Source organism: Schistocerca cancellata, chromosome 7 (assembly GCF_023864275.1).
Source record: "Schistocerca cancellata isolate TAMUIC-IGC-003103 chromosome 7, iqSchCanc2.1, whole genome shotgun sequence".
NCBI classification, from domain to species: domain Eukaryota; kingdom Metazoa; phylum Arthropoda; class Insecta; order Orthoptera; family Acrididae; genus Schistocerca; species Schistocerca cancellata.
Genome location: NC_064632.1, coordinates 308,027,729 through 308,054,684, shown reverse-complemented (window position 1 = coordinate 308,054,684; position 26,956 = coordinate 308,027,729). Strand labels below are relative to the sequence as shown.

At 39.1% G+C, this 26,956-nt stretch overlaps 1 protein-coding gene across 2 annotated transcripts in view; it reads right to left on the bottom strand.

Annotated features, from left to right (window-relative positions):
- Positions 1 to 26,956, bottom strand: part of LOC126092031 (TBC1 domain family member 15) — a 64,851-nt gene that overhangs the window by 23,295 nt on the left and 14,600 nt on the right. For both annotated transcript variants that reach the window (XM_049907427.1, XM_049907428.1), the window contains 4 exons: positions 26,752 to 26,942; positions 10,524 to 10,771; positions 6,351 to 6,549; positions 5,931 to 6,148 (listed from right to left, as the gene is read on the bottom strand). In XM_049907427.1, coding sequence (XP_049763384.1) covers positions 5,931 to 6,148; positions 6,351 to 6,549; positions 10,524 to 10,771; positions 26,752 to 26,942 — 856 coding nt within the window. The remainder of the gene's footprint in view (positions 1 to 5,930; positions 6,149 to 6,350; positions 6,550 to 10,523; positions 10,772 to 26,751; positions 26,943 to 26,956) is intronic.

Here is a 26,956-nt window from a genome sequence, read left to right as displayed (position 1 = left end):
CTGACCCCTAACATAGACAAATGTAATGTATTGCGAATACATAGAAAGAAGGATCCTTCATTGTATGATTGTATGATAGCGGAACAAACACTGGTAGCAGTTACTTCTGTAAAATATCTGGGAGTATGCGTACGGAACGATTTGAAGTGGAATGATCATATAAAATTAATTGTTGGAAGGTGGGTGCCAGGTTGAGATTCATTGGGAAAGTCCCAAGAAAATGTAGTACATCAACAAAGCAGGTGGCTTACAAAACACTCGTTTGACCTATACTTGAGTATTGCTCATCAGTGTGGGATCCGTACAGGTCGGGTTGACAGAGGGGATAGAGAAGATCCAAACAAGACCGGCGCGTTTCATCACAGGATTAGTTGGTAAGCGTGATAGCATTACAGCGATGTTTAGCAAACTCAAGTGCTGGAGTCTGCAAGAGAGGTGCTCTGTATTGCGGTGTAGCTTGCTGTTCAGGTTTCGAGAGGGTGCGTTTCTGCATGAGGTATCGGATATATTGCTTCCCACTACTTTTACCTCCCGAGGAGATCACAAATGTAAAATTACAGAGATTCGAGCATGCACGGGGCTTTCCAGCAGTCTTTCTTCCCGCAAACCATATTCGACTGGAACAGGAAATGGAGGTAATGACAGTGGCATGTAAAGTGCCCTCCGCCACACACCATTGGGTGGCTTGTGGAGTATAAAATTAATGTAGATGTAGGTAAGGGGGAAAGTATAGCATCTTGAGATCCCCCTGCACTCTGTCTTCTCTGTTCAGCATCCCTAGACCTGCCACTGACTCACAGTTCACTGTTTAGCTGTATGCTTACGTTCCAGCATAGCTATTGCGGCAGTACAAGATTTTCCCGGTATTTTATAGCCAAAGTTTGGAAAGAAATAATTTGTTGAATGGAAGTGAAATCTTGTACTAATTTTGAATATAAATGAACAAGCTTTATTAGTAGTACTATATGCATTTTGTCATCCAGAATAATCATCGCTAATACAAAGCTTAAACTGTTACGTAAGAAGAGTTATTATTGGACAAGTCCTGTTTTGTGTATTTTATTATTTGCGTGAGGTATTCCACCTGGTCTGTGCCATTCCAATAGAGTTGGAGACGTGTGTGAAATCTTGACGTGCGAAGTAGTCAACGGTGGCAAAGAGCCTTCTGCACCAGCCTCACTGTCAAGGACTACCAATGACCAGAAGTTTAGATCAATAAAGAGTATTTATTTATTGAAAAACTACTACTTATACATTACCCAGAAGGTCTCCTGTAACAACATACTTATCAGCTAATGAGTTTTATTTAAAAGCACAATAGAAGCCTTAAAAGATTGGAGTTGCTAAGTCCTGGTAGTTAGTAAAAATTAAGTTATTCTATGGATAAGAAGAATATTTAACAAGCCGGGGTTTGCAGACTACTCTGAGCTGAAGATCACAATGAGGTAACTTAAAATATTAACAAGCTGTTGCACTATAGCGTGCCTGAAAGAATTTAAACTGAACCTGGCACCTGTAACCTAGCACAACATGGGGAGACAATTACAACTGGACGAGACACCCCTAGCACTCTTATTTGTGGAGGTGGAGTAAAGGTCTTGCATAAAGAATACACTAAAAGAAATGAAGCAATTTCTACCAAATTGTTACATATACGACTTGCTTCCTGGCAAAAGTTATGTTTGGCAAGGCACCACTAGTGGTGGCCTTAGGAATGGAGTATGAGTGTTAAGGGTGTAAGGATACTGTAACCTTACATAAAATCATTACTGTACATGATATGAATGCAACATTTCCTATAATATAACAACGAAAATAATCTGTTTTCAACAACGTAATGCAATTGGATAAATAAAAATATCTACTCACTGCAGCAGCAGGAGAACAGACATTAAAGACAGTTATACTCATGCAAACTTTTGGAGCCAGTGGCTCCTCCTCCTGGGAGAAAGGTTAAATGAGAAGGAAGAGGGGTGAAGGAAAAGATCTGGAGAGGTCTAGGAAAACAGGTAGAACCACAGATCAGGAGAGACAGACTGGACGGGATGAAAAGGAAAGACTTCCTTCTCATCCCATTCAGTAAGTCTCCCCAGACTCATGGTTCTGGGTGACTTTTCTGAAATCTACCCCTTTTCCTAAATCTCTCCAGTCCTTTTCGTTCACCCCTCTTCCTTCCCCTTCAATCCTTCTGCCAGGAGGAGGAACCAGTGGCTCCACTAGCTTGTTTAAGTATAACCTCCTTTTATGTGTGCATTCTTCTGCTGCCGCTTGGTGAACAAAATGTTTCATCTACCCCATCACATATTTCCTACAATATGAAGTTTATCACTGATGCCAACAATTCCTTTCAGAACGTGCCACTTCTTTTTCATGGACAGGCTGCTTAAAAGATAAACTACCTTCTCTCTATTTCAATAATTTCAGAGTGTAATTGGGGCACACATTAACAGTCAAGGTGTATTTTTATACAAATAACAGTCAAGGTGTATTTTTATACATGTGAGAATGAAAGCTACATTGTTCATTGATAAATATGGCATCAACTAGAACAATGGAAAATCCAGGATGGAATGTAACAATACTATGAGAAGGAAAGTTGCTACTCACCATATAGCGGAGATGCTTAGTCACAGATATGCACAACAAAAATACACACACAATTATAGCTTTCAGCCACAAAGGCCTTCGTCAACAATAGACACACATACACACACGCGCACACTCTCACACAAACTCAACTCACACACTCGACAGCAGGCTCAGGCAACTGAAACCACAGTTTCAGTGGTTTCATTTGCCTGAGACTGCAGTCGTGTGTGGGGGTTGCATTTGAGCGAGTGTAAGTGTGTGCCCACACACATTCGTGTGTCTATTGTTGACAAAGACCTTTATGGGCGAAAGCTGTAACTGTGAGAGTCTTTCTGTTGTGCCTATCTGCAACTAAGCATTTCCGCTCTATGGTGAGAAGCATCTTTTCTTCTCATAATACTGTTTCGTCAACTTGACAAAGACATTGTCTGACTCCAAAGTAGGTGACCAAACAGAAATATACAGTCATCACACCAGGTGTTAAGCATAAAAGGAGGTGGTAGCCTTAAAAGGGGCAGAAACAAAATTAAATGGAAACTGTACATAGGTAGCAAAAAGAATAAAATCCAATGTATTCAGCTAGTATAACAACAATATGGCAAGGATAGATTGCTACTCATGATGTAGGTGGTGCCGAGTCACTGACAGGCACACTGAAAAAGAATGCTAGAAATGTTTCAACTTTCTGACAAAGTCTTCCTCCAGAAGCAGGAAACATTATATCAAAATGTTAGAAGTAGTCACAATCAAGTTACAGTAGTCCATTACAGACAAAATTATAATGTGCTTCAAAATGTTACTAGGAAGGCAAAGAGTATATGAATATGTGGTACGAAAATAGAATAACTAAGTCACAGGACAAAACTAAAACCAAATAGTCAGTTGTGAAGGAAGTCTCATCAGCAGCAAAAGGTTGACAATATAAAGTCAGTTTGTACTAAAAATATTTCTGTTACTGACAAATCAGATATAGGCTATGTACAATATTTAACAATCATTTTCTGAGCATTGCTGGTGAATTAAATAAAAATTTAGTTTCTATAGGGAACCATAACTTTCTTGGCAAATGCATTTCCGAGATTGAAATACTCGTCTGTGATACAGACGAGGGGGAGATTGAGTCAATAAGTACACCACTGAAGACTAAGGACTCTCATGGATATGATGGAGTGCCTAACAATGTTAAAGTACTGTGCAGCACGTTATCCCCATATTTAGCCATATTTGTAATTTTTCCTTTAGGAATGGTCAGTTTCCTGAACGATTAAAGTACTCAGTAGTAAAGCCGCTTTATAAAAGGGGGGGGGATGATAATTTAGACAATTTTTGAGCTATTTCCATGTCATTAATGTTATTCAAAAGGCTGTGTATGTAAGGATAATTGATCATTTTATATCACACGATTTACTATCAAATGTACAGTTCGGCTTTAGAAGTCGTTTAGCAACTGAAAATGCTCGATTCTCTTTGCTCTGTGAGGTACTGAATGGGTTAGAAGGTTTCGAACGCTAAGCATATTTTTTTATTTAACTAAAGCGTTTGATTATGTTAAGCACAAAGTATTGCTCCAGAAGTTGGACCATTACGGAATACGCGGAGTAGCTCACAATTGGTTTAGCAACAGACAGCAAAAGGTCATTATTCACAATGTTAAGAATGGCTGTTATGTAGGGTCTGAGAGGTGTACAGTCAAGTAGGGTGTGCCCCAGGGATCAGTGTTGGGACCACTCCCGTTCCTTATTTATATAAATGATATGCCCTCTAGTATTAAGGGTAACTCCAAAATATTTCTGTTTGCTGAAGATATTAACTTGGTAGTAAAGGTTGTTGTGTCCAACACTGGCCTGATTTCAAATAGTGCAGTTCGTGACCTAAGTTCATGGCTTGTAGAAAATAAACTAATGCTAAATCACAGTTAAGACTCACGTTTTTACAGTTTCTAACACACAATTCAACAAAACCTGCCATTTTAATTTCACAGAATGGGCATATGATTAGTGGAACTGAACATTTCAAAGTTCTAGGTGTTCAGGTAGATAGTACACTGTTGTGGAAAGCCCACATTCAGGATCTTGTTCAAAGACTTAATGCTGCCATTTTTACTATTTGAAGTGAGTGATCTTTCAACACAAAAATTAGTCTAATTTGCTTATGTCGTATGGCATTAGATTTTGAGGTAACTCCCCATTCGAAAAGGATATTTTTTACTCAGAAATGGGCAGTCTGGGCAACGAGTGGTGTAAGTTCACGAACCTCTTGTTGACCCCTGCTCACGAGTCTGGTTATTTTGACACTGGCCTTTCAATATATATATATTCCTTACTGTCATTTCTTGTTATCAATATTAGCTTATTCCCAAGAACAAGCAGCTTTCACTCAGTTAATACACGGCAGAGATCAAACCTGCATTTGGATCGGACTTCCTTAATCCTTATGTGGAAAGGTGTGCAGTATATTGCTGCATCAATTTTCAGTAAGCTACGACCTAATTTAAAAAATCTTAGGTTTAATCCATGAAATTTCAAATCGAAACTGAAGAGTTTCCTCGTGGGTCACTCCTATTCTGTTGAGGGGTTCCTTGAAAAATTAAGTTGGTTCTTGTTGTATTGTAGATTGTGTTTAATTAAACTTATGGATTGACTTTTTTCGGTTTCATGAACATTTTATTTTTATCTGTACATACTTTTATGTTGTAATTTCATGTACTGACATGTTCCATGACCTTTTGCTCCTCAATTTGGTCCTACGGAACTTGACATGTAAATAAAAATATACACACACACACACACACACACACACACACACACACACACACAAGCGCGCGCGCGCGCGACCACTGTCTTGAGGCACAAAGGTCCTCGGTGCCCACAGACAGTGACCATGTGTGTACAAGTTGTGTCAATGTAGGTTTCGTACTTCTGAAGAAGGATTTTGTCTGAATGCTGCAATATTTCTAACATTCGTTTTGATTGTGCTTGTCTGTGAAAACATTTTCTCCATGTAGTGCGTAGCAATCTATCCTTTTCATATTGTTATTCCATTCTGGACTTCCTGCTTCAGCATGGATGTAGGACATAGGGTAAGCACTGAAAGTTCACATGGACTGCCTGATTATCTCACCGTGAATAGCATTGATTTTGCAGTAAACTGATCTCTCAGATCCATAGTGTAACATATACTAATTGAAATTTATGGTAGACATATTCATGAGAAAATTTGAAGAGAACTGAGGAACTACTGCAACATGTAAATTTTCCACTTTTAAAAGTGCCATTGTACTTCAATTTGACACACTACGATGTTTCTGTGGTACCTACATCTAAAATAAAACTCAAACTTACCACTTTGTCCATAAAACCCACAAAACACCAGAATGCTTCCACTTCATTGTTCATAATGACAAGTATTGGCGACAGGAGATCACTCATTCCTTGGACATATCCCAAATCAAAATTATACATGACGTATGTCATCAGGACATCTGACAATACTTGAAGATTGCAATTGTTATCACCAGCAAAGAATTGTATTGTACGATCAGTGCGGTTGACATCCTTCTCTGCCAAGAAAATAATAAAAGAAAGAGTACTAATAAAGCACCACAAATTATTATTCATGTAAGAACATTCAAAGGAAAAAACAAAAGGACAGTTATATAAACAAGAATAACCTGTACTAGAATTTAATATATAGCAAACAATGGCAAAAATACAAGGGACTGTGGGCAACAACATTTATAACAAAGTTAAGAAACCACCAACCAATGAGGCTTTTCCTCTCCCGAAAGTCTGAAAACCTCAGTTCCTGTGATGGTGTTATGGTCCGCCACTGCAGTTTCATTTGGTAGTACTCATCAGTTTTATTTCTTTTTATTTGCTGTCTTTCTTCTTCTGTAGAAGTCCAGGGGTAGTATCCCAGGAGGTATTTCCATACATCTAACCGGATATTTGGTAAAACACCCTATAAAAGGGAACCAATCATAATTACTTTATTGATAACATATATACGGCTTACAGTTTTTGAACATGGCTGTTATTCAGCAACTATATACTAGTTTCAATATGGGATTCAAGAGCCAACCAGTTGCACATAAACATTAAGTACGTAGTCCTAAGTTTTGACACCTACTAGGGATGCCTTCATCAGATTGAACAGTCGCTGAATCATAAAATTACATTGCTAAAAAGCAATAGTCAGAATGTGGAGCAGCTATGCTCAAGACAAAAGTGAAACAAAATTTTGTAGCCTTGCAACATGTACCCAGCTGGGACACGTGTCTGATGTTCCCAGCTGGGTACAGGAGGCAAAGGTTACTACATTTTGTTTCACTTTTGACTTGAGCATAGCAGCTCCAAATTCTGACTATTGCTCTTTAGCAATGTAATTTTATGATTCAGCAACTGTTCAATCTGATGATGACACTCCTAATAGGTGTCAAAATCTAGATCAATGTACCTAACATTTATGTGCAACTGGTTGACTTTTAATATGCAACAGAACAGTACAGCTGATTGGAAAATGTTCCAAGAAAAAGGAAATACTTGATGATATGAGCACAAATACAACTTTACAGCCTGGAAACTAGTTATGTTAAAAACTTTGCGACACAAGGTAGCCACATTAGGAATGTGATACCAGTGAGCTCATTCTGGTTGCAGATAAGGAGTTGTGTGCAGCACATGATGACATGGAGAGGTGGATTGGGAGGGGGAGTAGACCAGAGGAAGGGGAGATTCCAAAAGTGGTATTCTACTGCTCACACAATCTACACAACATCCTAGTTCCTCCTTATGCCACACCTACACTCAAACACTTGCAACAAGGCTCGTACCTCAGTGAAGACACAGAGGTGCAATACCTGTTCAATACACACACCAAACATCCTAATCCAGTCCGATCACATGCATGTCTTATATGGTAGGGTTACTTACAAAAGCAGCCTTGTTATATAAATTGAAGTGCCAAAGAAACTGGTACAGGCATGTGTTTTCAAATACGGGGATGTGTAAACACACAGAATACGGCGCTGTGTCGGCAATGTCTATATAAGACAAGTGTCTGACACAGTTGTTAGATCGGTTGCTGCTGCTGCTACAATGGAGATTATCAAGATTTAAGCAAGTTTGAACGTGGTATTATAGTCGGCACACGACCGATCGGATACAGCATCTCTGACATTGTGATGAAGTGGGGATTTTCCCGTACAACCATTTCATGAGTGTAGCGTGAATATCAGGAATCTAGTAAAACATCAAATCTCCGACATCACTGCAATAGGAAAAAGATCCTCCAAGAACAGGACCAACGACGCATGAAGAGAATCATTCAACATGACAGAAGTGCAACCCTTCTGCAAACTGCTGCAGATTTCAATTCTCAACCATTCACAAAGTATCAGTGTGTGAGCCATTCAACGAAACATAATCGATATGGGCTTTCGGAGCCAAAGACCCACTCGTGGTCTCTTTCTGACTGCACGAAACAAACCTTTATGCCTTGCCTGGACCTGTCAACACCAACTTTGGACTCTTGATGTCTGGAAACGTGTTACCTGGTCGGACGAGGCTCGTTTCAAATTGTATCAAGCAGATGGATGTGTACGGGTATTGAGACTATCTCATGAATTCTTGTCAGCAGGGAACTGTTCAATCCGGTGAAGGGTCTGTAATAGTGTGGGGCACGTGCAGTTGGAGTGATATGGAGCCCCTGACTTGTCTAGATATGACTGACAGATGACACATAAGTAAGTGTCCTATTTGATCACCTGTGTTATGTTCATGTCCATTGTGCAGTGTGACACCCCGCACATCCAGAATTGCTACAGAATGGCTTCAGGAACACACTATAAAAGTGCAAACACTTCTGCTGGCCACCAAACTCCCCAGCCATGAACATTATTGAGTTTATCTGGGATGACTTGCAACATGATGTTCAGAAGAGATCTCCACCCCCTCGTATTCTTACGGATTTGTGAACAGACCTGCAGAATTCATGGTGTCAATTCGCTCCAGCACTACTTCAGATATTAGCCAAGTCTACGCCACACCGTGTTGCGTCACTTCTGCATGCTCGTGGGGGCCCAGCATGACATTAGGCAGGTGTACCAGTTTCTTTGGCTCTTCAGTGTATTAGCTCTGTTGTAATTTCTGCACACTATTTTATGTGGGCAACTCTACCAACCAGCTGTTCATCCAAAACCACGGCCACGGTCAAACTGCGGCCAACAGCAAAGTTTATCACCCAGTAGCAGAACTCTCTTTCGGATAAAACCCCAACACTAGCGTCTATGAATAGATGAGATTTGTTCTTTGAACACATCCTTCGATCCTGTAATCCTCTTGGCCCCACTTTCCACTAGGCTCCTGTCCAATGTTCACCTTCTTCCCTAAAAACACACACACACACACACACACACACACACACACACACACACACACACTCTGTGAGTGCATGCACCCTGCCCCCACTCACACACAAATATACATTCACCCATAGGCAAACTTCTATTGTAATTAGTAAAGACACACCCCAGTCTCCAAACTGGAGGAGAATTAAACCTCAAAAAAATAAAGCTTACATCCATGACCATGTCTAACATTTCAATTAGATTAGTTAATAAATTCATCAACTTGTGGCTAACATGAAGCTAGCTGCACAACATGTCAATCTATGACGTGCAATTGTCTTAAGAAGGATTTGGTTAGGAATCTTCTTCAGTTAGGTACCTATCTTATTGTTCTGAAGCACAAAAATAAATTCATACAACGCTACAGAAGATCCCTTCATAAGGTTTTCAAGGTTTTGTTATAGCTACTACTAATTTTTACAAGTTAGTCCTGTAGCCTGAATCAAATATTTCAAAAGCAAGCTACTTTTATTGGCAGAGTTCATGTTCTGGTAGCACGAACAGTACTGCAGACCAGACACTCATTATGGACAATGCCTAAAGGAAATGGCAGTGGCTTTATTAAAAAAATCATCATTTGAAAACATAACTGGAAACAGCAGAAGTCACTACCATAAGTTCTTCGAACATCACAAATTACGATGTTAAATATAAGGGGCATTCAATAAGTAATGCAACACACAAATTTTTCTCAGCCAGTTTCAGTTGAAAAAATGTGAAATTTGTTATGGGACATCATGGAATATTCCCACTGCAGCTCCTATAGTTTCATGAAATTCGAACAGGTGGAAGCACTATACTTAGCCTTCAAACTGACGTTTCTAACAGAGGTACATTCCAAGCAGAGAGCTGTAATTTGGTTTCTTTTGGAGAAAAACCAGGGCATCACAGACATTCCTAGACACTTGCAGAATGTCTATGGAAACCTGGCAGTGAACAAAAGTACAGCGAGTCATTCAGCGAGGTGCCTCTCATCATCGCAACAAGGTCAGGCACACCTGTCCGATCTCTTGCATGCCAGCCAGCCACACACAGCTGTGATTGCTGCAATGTTGTAATGTGCAGACACACCGATAGATCACAGTCAAACACCTTGCTACACAAGTGGACGTCTCTGTTGGTAGTGCTGACAGTCGCCTACCAGATGGCACACTCAAAGGTGTGGTCTGTTGTTTTTCATACACCTTTCAGTTCAGACCTCGCACCTGCCAAGTTCTATCTATTTGGTCCAATGAAGGATGCAATCTGACAAGCAGTGCATGGCTAATGAGGAGGTTATTGATGCAGCAAGACATCGGCTCCGATGTTGGCCAGTATAGTGGTACCATGTGGGCATGCAGGCCCTCCCAGTAAGGTGGTGTAAAGCCATCGCATTGAACGATGATTACGTTGAAAAATAGGGATTTGTAACAAAGAGAGTGGGGAATAATGTGGTGTATTGGAATCTTGAATAAAACCAACCTTTCAGAAAAATCTGTTGCCTTACTTATTAAATGACCTTAGTATTATCAAGCACTGAAGTTCTAACCCCTCTGAAAATGGTAGCTTTGATTTTATCAACATCTCGATGACAGGGGTCAGCAGTGATAAAAGCCGACCATTCCTCCGCCGACAGTGGTGGTCCCCGACGAACACTTTGGCGGGGTGGTAGCACACGCCCAATCACTTCATAGCCTTCTGCTGCTCCTGGTGGTGGAGATGGTGTCCCCTCCAGTGACAGACTTCGATTTAATAATTCTGCTACTTCCTGTTCCTCAGGCTCATTTGGTTTGTACACTGTGAATGTAAGTCAGAAAAAAGGTGTAAGCTGGGAACCCATGAAAAGCAAGCAAATCTAATTTTTTATTCTCTTTACTATTATCACAATAATGAGAATGTACAAAACTCAATTTGAAAACGAAATTTACGTCAAAATACACATTGATGGATCACAGTGGAACACTTCACTACACAACTGCCAAAACTGATAAGTGTACAATTTATATACCTATCTAGCGAACTGTTTGAATAATACTGAAATGTAGTTGCTTTCAATTCAGGAGCTGAACAGTTCTTAAGGTCTCATTTGCAAATAACTTAATAAACCATTTGAACAATGTAACACAATTTACTGCAAATCATGTGCTAAGAAAAAGCAAATTTTATTTTAGTAGTTCTGCTCAATTTGTCATTTTCTCATAATCCCATACCCTAAGAACCAGCTGCACACTGTAGTCAACTATTTGTTATATCTTTATTGATGAGAGCACTTACAGCAAAAATTCGAATGACAGTAACCAGTGTTTTCTAGCTAGAACATGGAAATGATTTTCAAGAGATTGGCATCAGTTCTCATGTTCTGTAGACAGTGAAATGTTTTACATAAGCCAAACACTGAGTTTCATCAAGTTGTCAAGGACACAGTTGTGAAGTGGAACTTTATACACAACATGGAATTTATGTCAGAAATTTCAAGCTTTGAAGACTGAAGTGGTTAAGAGAATGAGCATGAAACCAAAAAAATGGCAGTGCTTAAAATCAAATGGAAACTGGAGAAACATAAAAAATGAAGTAGAACAAATAAGCAGGAAAAAATAGCCAATAAATCAAAATATGAAACTGCATCCAGAGAGAGAGAGAGAGAGAGAGAGAGAGAGAGAGAGAGAGAGAGCACGTGTAGAGGCAACAGATGATGGCAGTAGAAATGAAAACTGAAAGAAAGGTTAATATAGTTACAGGTGGAACAGCAAGGTCATTTTGAATAAGGATACAAACCAGAAAATTACATTTCAAATGAGCTGTTATAGAATTCAGCTTTAGAAATTTAGAGAAACCATGGCACACTTAAATCTAGGCAGTTACACACGGATTTGAGGACTGCTGCCCCCATTGTATAAAACATTGCACCATCTCGTGAGGTATCCCAATGGTACAGAGAGAAATGCAAGAAGTCTATGTGGTTCCTGTCTACATCTACATCCATGCTTTAGAAACCACAGTGAAGTGCATGGTGGAGGGTACTTTTCATTGTCTCACTTTTTAGGGCTTCTTCCCTTTCCATTCACAGCTGGTGTATGAAACCATTATGAAAACAGAAGAAAATCTCATTCCTAGAATTTCCATCTTCGCTGGTAACATTGCAGACATTCTGGAATCTTCGAAGGGACAACAATGGTCTGACAACGTACTGCACACATATGGGCCATGGTCATGCATTCAAGTGGTTCCCATATGTACCATGTCCAAATGTACTTGTTTTGATGTTGTCTATTTCCTGGATTAATTTGAATGAATAATTTTGGAACATCCTGTATAGTATGGTTGAGTAGTTAGTCAATTTTGTTTTTTTTTTTTTTTGTTTTTGTAAATACTAGTTGTGACGGGGCAATAATTTATTGTTTTCGTTTTTTAACATTTCATTAAAGACATATAGAAAAACCTTTTTTGTAAGGCCTAATTGTTCCCTCAGAATAAAGTGTTGTGACCTGGAGCTATGGATGTAAATTCCAAGTTCTTTAGGTAGATTCATTTTCTTTTGTTTGCTGATTGCGTGTAGTATCTGCAGGTTGCCTTCAACGAGTGCAGCAGTTTGGTCACTTTCTTTCAGATGAGTCGCAAAAGAGGATTTATGTAATTTATTTAGCTGAAAGGCATCCATGTGTTCTCGGTATGTTAAGAGAGGACTGTAGGCAAATGTCACATGAAAGTTTGTAAATACTTGATTTGTTGTAGCACTAGCTATTTGTTTTGCTGCAATAAATGATGTGTTATAGCTTATTGTTAGTGCTGAAGGATAATTGAATGTCACGTACACTACTCGCCATTAAAATTGCTACACCACGAAGATGATGTGCTACAGACGCGAAATTTAACCGACAGGAAGAAGATGCTGTGACATGCAAATGATTAGCTTTTCAGAGCATTCACACAAGGTTGGCGCCGGTGGCGACACCTACAACGTGCTGACGTGAGGAAAGTTTCCAACCGATTTCTCATACACAAACAGCAGTTGACTGGCGTTGCCTGGTGAAACGTTGTTGTGATGCCTCATATAAGGAGGAGAAATGCGTACCATCACATTTCCGACTTTGATAAAGATTGGATTGTAGCCTTTTGCGATTGCGGTTTATTGTATCGCGACATTGCTGCTGGATTTGGTTGAGATCCAATGACTGTTAGCAGAATATGGAATCGGTGGGTTCAGGAGGGTAATACGGAATGCCGTGCTGGATCTCAACGGCCTCGTATCACTAGCAGTCAATATGACAGCCATCTTATTCGCACGGCTGTAACGGACCGTGCAGCCACGTCTCGATCCCTGAGTCAACAGATGGGAACGTTTGCAAGACAACAACCATCTGCTCGAGCAGTTCGACGACGTTTACAGCAGCATAGACTATCAGCTCTGAGAACATAGCTGTGGTTACCCTTGACGCTGCGTCACAGACAGGGGCGCTTGCGATGGTGTACTCAACGACGAACCTGGGTGCACGAATGACAAAACGTCACTTTTTCGGATTAATCCAGGTTCTGTTTACAGCATCATGATGGTCGCATCCGTGTTTGGCGACATCACAGTGAACACACATTGGAAGCGCGTATTTATCATCGCCGTACTGGCGTATCACCTGGCATGGTGGTATGGGGTGCCATTGGTTACACATCTCTGTCACCTCTTGTTTGCATTGACGGCACTTTGAAGAGTGGACGTTGCATTTCAGATGTGTTACGACCCCCCTTCATTCGATCCCTTCGAAACCCTACATTTCAGCAGGATAATGCATGACTGCATGTTGCAGCTCCTGTACGGGCCTTTCTGGATACAGAAAATGTTCGACTGCTGCCCTGGCCAGCACATTCTGCAGAACACTCACCAATTGAAAATGTCTGGTCAATGGTGGCCGAGCAACTGGCTCATCACAATACGCCAGTCACTACTCTTGGTGAACTGTGGTATCGTGTTGAAGCTGCATGGGCTGCTGTACCTGTACACACCATCCAAGCTCTGTTTGACTCAATGCCCAGGTGTATCGAGGCCGTTATTACAGCCAGAGGTGGTTGTTCTGGGTACTGATTTCTCAGGATCTATGCACCCAAACTGCGTGAAAATGTAATCACATGTCAGTTCTAGTATAATATATTTGTCCAATGAATACCCATTTATCATCTGCATTTCTTCTTTGTGTAGCAATTTTAATGGCCAGTAGGGTATACAATTAAGTGTAAATCCGAAGAATGCCATTTTATGTTGTACTGAGCGAGAGGAGGAGTTATTTATAGCAACATCACTGCTTATGGGTTCATGAAGAGACATTTTCAGACATCAGAGTCAGATAACAGGAAATCAGATTAGCTGGGTTTGAAATTTGGGTGTGGGGTCATTTTGCATTTCATGTATGTTGCGTTTATGAAAACATCCCTAAGTTTTGCTGATATACTCAGATTCATACATAACTGATTTCCCTTTGTCATATTTCATGCCTTGTCAAGAACCCGCCAGCACCGAAACTACATTCACAACCAAAAATTCATAAGCATAATTGTCCTGTTATATCCTGAAGTCCACTCAGGAAATAGTGCAGCTTATTTTATCAGCTACAACCAGAAATATATCCTCAGCAATTTCTCAATTAAGAATAGCTACAATCATATAGAAGATATCAAAGATATGCTCGTATCAGAGGGTGCCAAATTTGCATCGATGGACGTAGTAAACCTTTACACCAACACACCTATTTATGACAATCCACATAATTAAAAACATTGCATTAAAACACAAAAAGTTATCTAAGGCTGAGATATTTAAACTCCTTCATCTGATTGAACTACTACTTTCACACAATTGTTTCTCTTTTAACAACAAACTTTATAAGCAGGAAGATGGTCTTCCAATGGGCAGCAGTTTGGCAGCAATCATAGCAGATAGTCACGGTAAATACACAGAAAAACTATTCAAGGCACAACATTTATTTAATGATTAACTAATTCATTACATGAGGCATGTTGATACCGTTATCCTGTACAATAGTAGAATTAAGAAGGTTGAAAAACTTGCAAATTCTCTCAGTAGCATGCACAAGAATGTTAACTTCACTGTCAAATAAAGTGGATAAAAGGAATCCATTTCTTTGATCTTACGATCTCTAATGTAAGTGACAAACGTGTGTTTCAAATTTACCACAAACCAACCATTAGTGATGTTGCCATAACTCCGGTCTCCCAACACAAGACAAAATGGCATTTTTCAGATCTATGTTTAACTGCTTACACAAAGTTCCACTTAGTCCCATTGATGAACGAAAAGAAATTAACATTATTACAGGAATTGCATACAAGAATGGATACAACCCAGATACAGCTGCTAAACTTCAGAGCAAAATCAAAATGAAAGAAGGCACACCACCTAAATCAGATTCATAAACACAAAAAACACATTTGCTCACATCCCCTTTATAGGAAAAAATTCATACGAAGTTGATACCCTTGTTGTATTCAAATATCATTCAGCATTAATAATAAGCTACAACAGCACATCATTCACTGCTGCAAGACAATTATCCAGCGCCATTGCAAATCGTGTATTTACACACTTTAATGTGACAATTATTGCCCACAGTTCTATGTAGGCCAGACAGGATGGAATTTCACTATAAGATACTGGGAACACTGCAGGCCATATGGCAAAATAACTTTTATAAATCCACTTTTGCAACACATCAGAAAAACACAGCCATCAGCCACAGTCGTTATAGACAACCTGCAGATACAAACACTGTCAGCAAACAAAGAAGACAATCTTCCATAAGAACTCTAAATTTACATCCATAACTCCAACTCACATCTCATTCTCGTTGAACAAGTAGACATTGCAAACAAGTCAATTTCTACACATCTTTAATGAAATATTTAAGAACAAAAACTTTATCTCATTGCCCCTCGGAACTCTTATTACAAAAATTAAAAACCAGAATTGAGTGACTATTTAATCTCATACAAATGGCCAGCAACCATTCTACATATTATACATGAAATTTTGGTTCCACAACTGTGTACATTTCCTTTTCATCCTCTGACATCTTAAATTTCTGTGTGTGCAACATCTCTGTATTTTGTACATCTATGATCTTAGACCACAACCACTGTTCTCCTGTGCGAACACACAGGATATTGTAAATGCATGTGCTTCTGAAGTCAGTAACATTTAAAGTGTCACCTACTATATCACAGAAATATGGAATTACCGTTAATTACAATGGTTATTAATATACAGTTAACATGTAAAAATTGAAATATTTTTGTAATAAATGTAATGTGGCAATGATATGGATACTTCAGCTACATTTATGTACCTTAATATTTTTCAATAAATGGTTTTTTATTTAATCTGTGATCTCCAACATTGACTATGAAAACATGCAGCTCACCAAACCACCTGACCATGAGAACAATCATGAAACTGGTCACTTGTCAAATAAAATCATCTTCTGTTAGGACTGGTACCAGATATTTTAACCCAATAAAGGGCCTGTCACTGAGTTCAACTGCAAGCTTTGTGGGTAACATTCATTCACTGAGCTGATATTGTATTCTAACCCCAGAAGGATCGGCCTATCAGCCTTCCATATTACATGGACTTTTTTTTGTGCTTTTCAAATGTTACTGATGTGAGGAGAATGTCCCCATATGTGAGTGTGAAATTTGTCAATCAGAGATAATTATTACTGACCATATCTCAGTTTCTAGATGAGGTACGACACACAGTGATCTTTTGACAAACTTTATTGATATGCTCTTCCCAATAGAATTTGGTGTCAATATGTATTCCTTAGACAGTCCTAACATATGCTTTGGATTCTGTCATGATTACAAAAAAGTTTACTGGCTGCAAATCAATTTAATGCAGGGTCAATTGTCTCTTACACAATGCTACCACAATTTGGGAAATCATGATTCAAAGTAAGTAAACTTGTCTCATCAGCATAGCCGAATACAGACTGTGATACACAATGGAGCAGGTCATTGATAGCCACAATAAAGAAAGGAGGCCAATAACGGAGCCCTGTGGAACACCCAAAGCAATTTCTACAAACAAGGAGTGTGTATTTACAATTAAGAAGCTTTCAGCTGTTGTTCAGGTAGGAACAAATTACTGTTAATGTAAACATGTGTATACAATAACACTCCAATTTTGTTAGTAATCTGTTTAAAGGAATGCATATGAATGCTTTATTTAGGTCACATAAGTGACACCACCTTCTTACTTCTGAAAACTGTGGAAGTCTGATGAACAAGAGATCTTGAGTTATCTGGAGAAACTCCACACTTTAAAAATTCATTAAAAATAAAGCTCAGTGGCTTAATTATCAAGCGGATTGTTCATTTAACAACATTATTAGAAATTAAGTAACAGTCAATACTTTTGGAATTAGACAATTTGGAAAGAGTTTTACAGAACTCATCTGAAGTGACTTCATCCAAATGAAACCGAAGATCGTCAGACAGTGGGAGAATAAGCAGATCCCTTGCAGATATGACAGTGGCTTTAATTTTATCCAAAAGTTCTGACTGATGTGACAAAGTAGTCATTACACCCATCAGGACTACGAAAAGTACTTTGAGGTGGATACCTTCCTTTCTTGGCACCTGCATTTCTTTCATTCTCTTCCTGTGAACTTCCTTTCTCTCTTCAGACTATGTTGTTCCAATCTTCTTCCCTGGTTTTTTCCTCTTTGTTACCTTGCCATTTGCAAATTATGGACCTGAATATTTCATGGTTTTTGATATCGCCAGAAGCAATTCTTGCCAATGTCAGATCAGTTCTGATCTCACCAATCCATTTTATCATGTCTGTTTTAGCTTTGCTACTAGTATCAAAAAAGTTACCTGTCTGTTTAGTAACTCTGTTTGGGTTCATTCTTTTATTGTATCCATAGAATCTTAAGCAACATTTTCTAATGTCACTACAGATATTTGTATATTTTTTTATTTCTTGACTGCTTCTGAGTCAGTATTGTTTAGCCTCAAGTTTCAGGCCTAGAATTTTTCTCATGATTTTGCTTTCCTTCCTTCCTTCTCAACTTTTTCAATGTGTTTTTCTGTTTAAGTAAGTTTTTATGATCCATAGAAGTATTCTGGTTTAATTACTGTACTGTAATATCTTAATTTTGTGGACTTGGGGATACGTTTCTTGTTGTAGATATTTTAGGTAGACTGGTATCCAGTTCCATCTTTTGGTATCTAATTTTATTTGTTTTTGTTCTGATTCCATTTTCCCCTAATGGTTTCACCGATATACTTAAATTGTGTAACTTGTTCAGTTTTGCTGTGTAACATAAATTTTGGAGCCTGTCCTTGTTGCAGGTCACATACTCTGTCTTATCAAAAGAAATTTGGAGACGGTCCATTTCCGTAGTTTCTTTGGAATTGGAAAGTTCAATCCGATTTTGGGAAATGTCGCAAGTTAATATCACTAAATTGTCTGCAAATGCTAGGCGATCTACAGGTGACTTGCCTCTACAACTGAATAATAATAATAATAATAATAATAATAATAATAATAATATCGACATAAAAAACCTACATTATGGACAAGTAGATAATTTAAGAAAATTCTTTATAGAACGAGCAGAAACTAGCAAAATACACAAAGCAATCACTCATATAAATACATCGGCTACACCACTGCAATTTCATAATCACTTCTACAACCCTTTAGATCACATAACAACAGATACGAAGAAAGTAAATTGGAAAAAGAAAACACTACATGGCAAGCACCCGTATCATCTAACACAGCCACACATCGATCAAGACGCATCCAACACATGGCTAAGAAAAGGCAATATATACAGTGAGATGGAAGGATTCATGATTGCAATACAGGATCAAACAATAAACACCAGATATTACAGCAAGCATATTATTAAAGATCCCAATACCACAACAGATAAATGCAGACTTTGCAAACAACAAATAGAAACAATAGATCATATCACAAGCGGATGTACAATACTAGCAAATACAGAATACCCCAGAAGACATGACAATGTAGCAAAAACAATACATCAACAGCTTGCCTTACAACATAAACTTATAAAACAACACGTTCCCACATACAAGTATGCACCACAAAATGTACTGGAGAATGATGAATACAAATTATACTGGAAAAGAACCATTATAACAGATAAAACAACACCACATAACAAACCTGACATCATACTCACCAATAAAAATAAGAAATTAACACAACTAATCTAAATATCCATACCCAATACAACAAATATACAAAAGAAAACAGGAGAAAAAATTGAAAAATACATCCAACTGGCTGAAGAAGTCAAGGACATGTGGCATCAGGATAAAGTTGACATTATACCAATTATGCTATCAACTACAGGAGTCATACCACACAATATCCACCAGTACATCAACGCAATACAGCTACATCCAAACTTATATATACAACTACAGAAATCTGTAATTATTGATACATGTTCAATTACCCGAAAGTTCCTAAATGCAATGTAATATATACCGCACAGTTAAAAGGAAGTCACGCTTGATCAAGGTCCGCATCACTTTCTGTTTTTAACCAGACCTAAGGTCTGAGAAAGGAAAGAAGATAATAATATTAACTATTATTAATCACCACCACCACTGTGGCCATTCTACTGGCTGATTAAATTTCTTTAATTTTCCAGGACTTTTCTTGAGTTTTATTATATTTTTTCCCAAACAGTCTTTTCAGTGGTGGAACCTGAATGATGAGCATGCTAACATACTCAGGCAAATTGACATTTCAATGTACCATCAAACAACAAAGTGAATTGCAAAACATTAGATAAAGGACAACATATTTGACAAGAAATATTCCAGATACAAAGCATAGATATTTTCAATCAAGCCCTAAAATAAGATTAAATTAACTGGTTTGGCCATCAAAAATTGTGATAAACATTGAAAATAACACATTTATTTGAGTGCAAACTTAAGATTAAATAATGTCTTATTACTTAAATAAAAAATACTGGCAAAATATTTCAAATTTAATTCAAATCTGAAATTCACAATTTTTGGAGTACTTCTTGTGAACTGTTATTTAATAAAAATCTCCTTTTTGATGATGCGGAAAGTGTAATTCCTTATATTTTACTGTTACTCATATGAATATTCACTGTAACAAGATACTATGTCTTCTTCTTCTTCTTCTTCACCACCACCACCACCACCACCACCACCACCACCACCACCACCACCACCACCACCACCACCACCAGGTATTGCAGCTCGGATGGTAGGCTGTCTTTGTCGCATAATTCGTGCACCTTATGTACCAGGGTAGTCAGTACTGTTTGTCTTTGTGCTGGATGGTGGCAGCTTGTTGCATGAAGGTATAGCTCTGTGTGTGTCTTCTTCCTGTGTACTGTATGGCATAGTGAACCATCTGCCTTCCTCTTAATTAAAATATCACAGAGTGTATACATGGACAAGGAAAAAAAGTTCCCGGATTTTTCCCGGTTAAAAATACACTTTCTCCCGGGTGAAGATACACTTTTTCCATGTTAAGTGGCAGTATACTCTTATTCGGCACTGTAATACTCATCAACCCTTTAAATGTTTATGGTTTTTATACCGGAGTAGAATTTCCCGGCACTTTAGAAAACGAAACTTACGAGGGAAAAATACATTTTGAAAGACCTTTGATGTGCAGCAACATGTACGCTGCACATTTTCGTATTACGAAGTTATAAATTCGAATTCACCAAACACTGCATGTCACTTTCCAAAGCCCCTCATAGCTAATGTCGCGTGATCTCACCAGCTGATGACAGCATAGGACACGTGATGTAGTCAGCAAATAGCAAGATCTCTCTTATGTAGCACGAACACACAAATAAGAAAAGTTAATGGTTTAAATTAATATACATAGCATTCACATGTAATATTGGTCTCCAAGATTAATAAGCTGGAAGAGAAGCTAAGATTCTACATATAATGTTTATCTTTTTTGTGCTTGTTACACTTTATTATACATCACACAAATGAGTAAAATTTTTAATAACGACGTAAATGTCTGATCTGGGCTCTAAATTCTTCTAAATGGTCATCCTCAAAGAGTTGATTTTTAAATGAGAGTCAAACGCTTTGTGATTTAATAAATTCACCATACATTCTTGCACATAGCTCATCTACAGTTAAAGGAAATCTGCTTTGAATGTAACGCTTTTCAAACGACCATTCCTAATATTTTCCTGCGACCTGTTAGAAATAGGTTCATTTCTGCAGTTTTAAGAGAGCGCCAGGTAAGAAGCGTCACCGCGCTTGCACAGCTACAATGAAGCAGGAAGCCCATATGTTCGTACGTGTAAAACGTTAAAAGATCTTACATTATGTCATAAAAGAAACAAGACATCAGAGGATACTTCAAGAGCTTCGGAATTTCATGAACCATACTAAAACGCATAATTTGGTTTAAAATGCACTTTCATATGTAAATTTTCTTTGAGTACCAGTACTGTATTATCACATGTTTGGTTCTTTATTATGGCATAATGCCATACGTGCACTTGAAATGCAGTGAACAGTTGAAACTAGCCAATAGTGTGAAATTAAACACTTGGTTTCAAATAAATTGACTGCCTCAACAGAAAAGATTAATAAAAGCCAAATCTCTTTGGCAAACCGGCAAAAATAACTTCATTGTTCTGTAAAGCAATAAATGTTTGACTGCCAGAAAGGTGAAAATAAAATCTAAAACTAATAACATATTTTAGCCTTCCGTAATAACACGAATGTATTTTAATTCATTTGATAGCTCCCGGCCACAAAAATCCGTTTTGTTATCATTTAACGTGAGAGCAATAAAGGAAGAGAAAACAACAAAATCACTAAATGTGAACACAAGTCATGTGGAGACGACCACCTCCCCACCACAAGCCAGACTACTCTGTGCATCAGCCCCAGATTTACTAATTTCTGAACCGGGGCAATATTAAGTAGTGGCGCCCAGCCACACTTCTGTAACCAGAAGCAGGAAAAGGTATTGCTCATATGTGACTCAACTGGGCTTGCGCAATAACCCGACCGCAACTGCTCAAATGAATCTAATTTAAACAGTTGTCACGCCACGCTTATCAGAGGCAATTTGTTGTTACAAAGCATTGCATAGTCTTCCTACAGCTTTTGACACATTTTGCTGTTGGCAGACGCTTGTATGAGCACTGTTTTGTTGATGTATATGGCGCATTTCCTTTGAAACTTAAGTTTTATTTTCTTTTTTTTCTCTCTTGTCCATGTTTTGTTGCTACAGTATTATTCTGCAGTAGCAGGATACAGTAATATCCTTTGTTAGAGTATTGGTTCTTACCAGTCAAAATCACAAAAATTTAACTGAAAACTAAAACAATGAAAACTTCCCAGAATTCTAAACAATTCCCGGATTTTTCCTGGTTTTCTCCCGGATGAAAAAATTCCCGGGTTTTTCCTGGATCTCCCGGTTTTCCTGGGTTGTATACACCCTGTATCAAGGAAGGGGAGGCATCCATTTTCCTCCATTTCCATTGCAAAATTTGATGTTCGAATAGATGCTGTTGAGGTGTTCCAGAAACTCATCTAGCGCCTGTTTGCCAAGTCCCAACACAACAAAAGTGTCATCAACATAGCGGAAGAAGTGCTTTGGTTTCTGTCTGGCTGTTTGAAGGGCCACCTCCTCGAAATGTTCCATATAGAGGTTTGCAATCGCAGGAGCCAGTGGGGAGCCCATGGCCACACCATCGATCTGCTAGAAGAATTCCCCGTTGCACTGAAAGTAGGTAGTTGTTAGTGCGTGTTCAAAGAGGCTGACTGTTTGTGGTTCAAAGTGCTGAGCTAAAAGTGCCAAGGAATCTTGAAGGGGCACTTTCATGAAAAGCGACGTCACGTTGAAGCTCACGAGTAGGTCCTCCCTTTGTAGTCACATATCCCTGAGTATTTTTACGAATTCGGCTGAGTTTCTCACATGCTGCTGCAGTGTCCCACAAGGGGTTTGAGCAGTGTCCCTAGGTATTTTGCAAGTCCATAACTGTGAGAGTTGATGAAGTTCACAATCGGTCTCAGAGGTACCCCTTCCATATGGATTTTGGGGAGTCCATAGAGGCGTGGTATCGCTGGCGCTCTGGGGTACAGCCGCTTCTTCATTGGCTCAGGTAAGTCAGCAGAGCTATCGTCTTTCTACTCATCATCAGGGTTGGATCCTTCTTCAGTCTCTTGTAGGCCTCGTCTTGTAGCAGCAGGATTATTTTCTGTCAGTACTTGGCAGTGCTTAATAGCACTGTAGCGTTCCCTTTGTTCACTGGTAGGATCGTTATATCAGGGTCATCTCTTATCAGGATCATCTCTAAGGGCCGGAGAGCTGCTCGTTCTTCTGCAGATACGTTATTTTTAGGTAATCAAGATCTGTTGATTATTCTGCAAGTTCCCCGTCTAACTTCCTCTGCTTCCTCCTTTGGAAGCCCTCGTACTGCTTCATCCACACCGCTGATAATGTCTCATTTCGGGATCATTCTGGGAATGGGGGCGAAATTCAGTCCTTTTTGAGGACTGCGATTGTGGCAGCATCCAATTGTTTTCCAATCAAATTGACCACAGCTCTGTTGTCATTCATCTCCTTTTTTGTCGTCTAAGTCCCTGCTAGTCTGCTGAATTTGCTGAGTTGCTTAGATTTAGAGCCCCGTTTTTGCACCTCACTGTTGGAGTACGTGCTACAGTCAACCCATTCCCACAGATAGGCTGGTAACGTCCTTGCCAGTTGTAGGTGGCATGTGAGGAGGATGCACGCATTCCTGCCAAGCTCCTTCCGAGTGAAATGAATTCACTCCCTTACTAAGGTTATGCCTGCCTGTCATAATATCTGGATGGTCTTCTTAGATTTTACTGGATATCGAACCACTTCAAACCTTGGTAAAATGTTCTTGTCTCGACAGCATTGTAGGAAAGCCAGTGTGCTGAGTAGTTTCGCTTTCCTGGTGCGTTCTTTCTGCAGCCGTTTGAAGCTGCAGACTATTTCCTCCCTGTAGAGGTGTCATCTACGTGACTGTAGGCTTTCCCGGCACAAACTGTTGATGAAGGTTTCTCAGGTCCCCAGCCAAGTGGTAGCATTGATGTCTTGCGACATTTCAGGAAGTGTCATACTACCCATTCTCTGGTGAAGTGTCAAGATTCGCAGAGAGCGGGCTATTTATATGCACGGTCACCCCCTTCCACTAGACCTCTGGTGACTGTGGTGGACCAGTTGCGTGCGCGCGGTGGTGGGGATAGCAGTCACCCCCGGTGGTCATGTTTCGTTCTCGGTGTAAGCATTCTGTCTGTGTCAGTGGTGGAGGACGTTGACGGGCACACTCCTGATGGATTGCCGCTATCACAGGGTTCCACTGCGCGCACGCTGCTGCTCCACCACAGCCACCCGAGGTCTAGTGGAGGGGGATGACCGCGCATACAAATAGCCCGCTCTCTGCAAATCTAGACACTTTGCCAGAAGATGGGTAGTACGACACTTCCCGAAATGTCACGAGATATCAATGCTATCACTCGGCTGGAGACCCGAGAAACCTTCATCAACAGTTTATGCCAGGAAAGCCTACAGTCATATATATCACAAAAATTTTAATTTTTCCATATAAACACATTTTAAATCTGAGGACAGCAACTTACTAATACTCTTAACTGACAGAAAATGTTAAAACCCCATTTTGACTTATCTCCCAAATCTGAAGTTAGTGTACACTCTTAAACTGACAATCCATTTCCCACATAACTAACTTTCATGTGACAACCAGAACAGCACCGATATTAAAAAAAAACACAACAACAACAAAACGTGTACACTGACTTCTGTAAACTAACCATCGAAGTCAGAATGAAGATAATGAATTTGACAAGAAAAACACCAAAATTTAAGGAAAAAAAGAAAGAAAGGCTGAGTTTTGCAAAATAACCAACACCGATTCTGGCAAAAAAAAGTAACAAAATTAGAAAAACATGGCTAAAAGTAACACCAATTTAGCCAAAAGTAATGCTAAATATGACGAAAAAAATGAAACTTTATTCCTGTCCCTAGTAATAATGTATGACAAGGTATGGCTGCTGCATTTTCATTGAGAAAATCAGTGACCAGCACAGGAAATAATTTCAAAACACGAGATAATCAAAACCAGGTTTTCATCCTAGTATTTTAAATCATCAACATTCAGAAGTGAGTTCAAGTGTTACTAGTAGTGCATATCGTTTGGTCCAGATTGGAAGGTGGCTAAGTTGATTAGCTTTGGTTTTCATTAATCAAGCAGCCTTCACTGTTGACTTCTGCATCACAGTACAAAAGAAAACATTATGTACTGAGCAACATATTGTCCACAAATCTAAGGTCCTGCTTCAAACCCGTGGAAGGAAAAAAAAGGTTGTCAATATCATTAACACAAACTTTTGAAAATGTTAAACCGTTTTGCAGTTTACTAAATATTATTCACTAAATGAACGTTTGTACCAAAAGCAACATCAATACCCCCAGCTCTCCTCACATTTAACAGTCCTTAATAACCTTTCCAATTTCACATAGTTGTTAACATTAAACTTCCTGTGCAAATGGCTTAAAAAAAAGTGTGTGTAAAAAAGTTTTGTGTGTGTGTGTGTGTGTGTAGAGTTATCACTAACAACCACCTGAGATTCATGCACTTAAATGATAGTCTGGTTCTTGTAATCCCACAGGATGTATTCATGGATGACTCCATACTATTGACTCATCTATGTTTGGTGGTGTGGCTGTGTGCACCACAGGGTGGCAGGTCACATGGGCCTATCAGCCAGTAGATTTACAACAAAACGGTCACGTGGTCACAGACCCATTCTCACTTCTATTTGATAGCTAATGTGTTCCTCTCCACGGCTAGCTGATGGACTGAAGACAGCACTGCACCACATCTCTTATATCTGAATATTCTCTGGACTGACTGTGTTGTGCCTTCATGATGACTAGGGATACTTGGGATCTGAATACAGTGACTTCTACCCATTACCATCAAAAGTTCTCCTTTGGTTGACTGTAATACCATTTGGTCAAGAGTGATTTTTGCCTTGACCACGAGTGGTTCCCACACCCTAAATTCAAGTTTTTTAATTCGAAATTGTTCGTACTGGTACTCGAGAATTCACATGCTACATAACTTATAAACAATGTGTCATTTATTCTGTGGTAACTGTATTCACTAATCTGTTAATAAGTCACTTGTGAACTAAATGGAGAACAACAAAATTGTTAAATGAGTGCAGTAATCTATGCAACATACAGCAATTTTGAGTAGATCTTTGTTGTACAACTGTTTTGTAAACTTTTTGTTGATTTGTGTTTCAACACACGAGTGATTATGTTTAACTGTTCACCAAGAGGGTTGGGTTGGGTTGTTTGGGGGAAGAGACCAAACAGTGAGATCATCGGTCTCATCAGATTAGGGAAAGAAGTCGGCCGTGCCCTTTCAAAGGAACCATCCCGGCATTTGCCTGGAACAATTTAGGGAAATCACGGAAAACCTAAATCAGGATGGTCGGACGCGGGACTGAACCTTCGTCCTCCCGAATGTGAGTCCAGTGTGCTAACCACTGCGCCACCTCGCTCGGTGTTCACCAGGAACCAGACTGAATTACATATACAAAAATATCTGCTTTGCCAACCTTAAAAGGCATTACCTTTTGTCATTACGTGTTCATAGAAATTGAGAGGAATAATACAGAATTTCTCAATTACATACGCAAAACATCAGTCAGCTTGCTGAATGCCTCCATTGTTGTCTCATAAGGGTGATTGTGAAGGTTTTTGACAAACTTCCATACTGCATAAGTTGTATTTTCTGTGAACAGATCCAGCTCGGCAAAGGATCGATCTAGAACTTGGCTCTCTGGCTGGTCCAGAATCAAGTACAGATTCTTATCCTTTTTAGACCTGAAAAACATGAC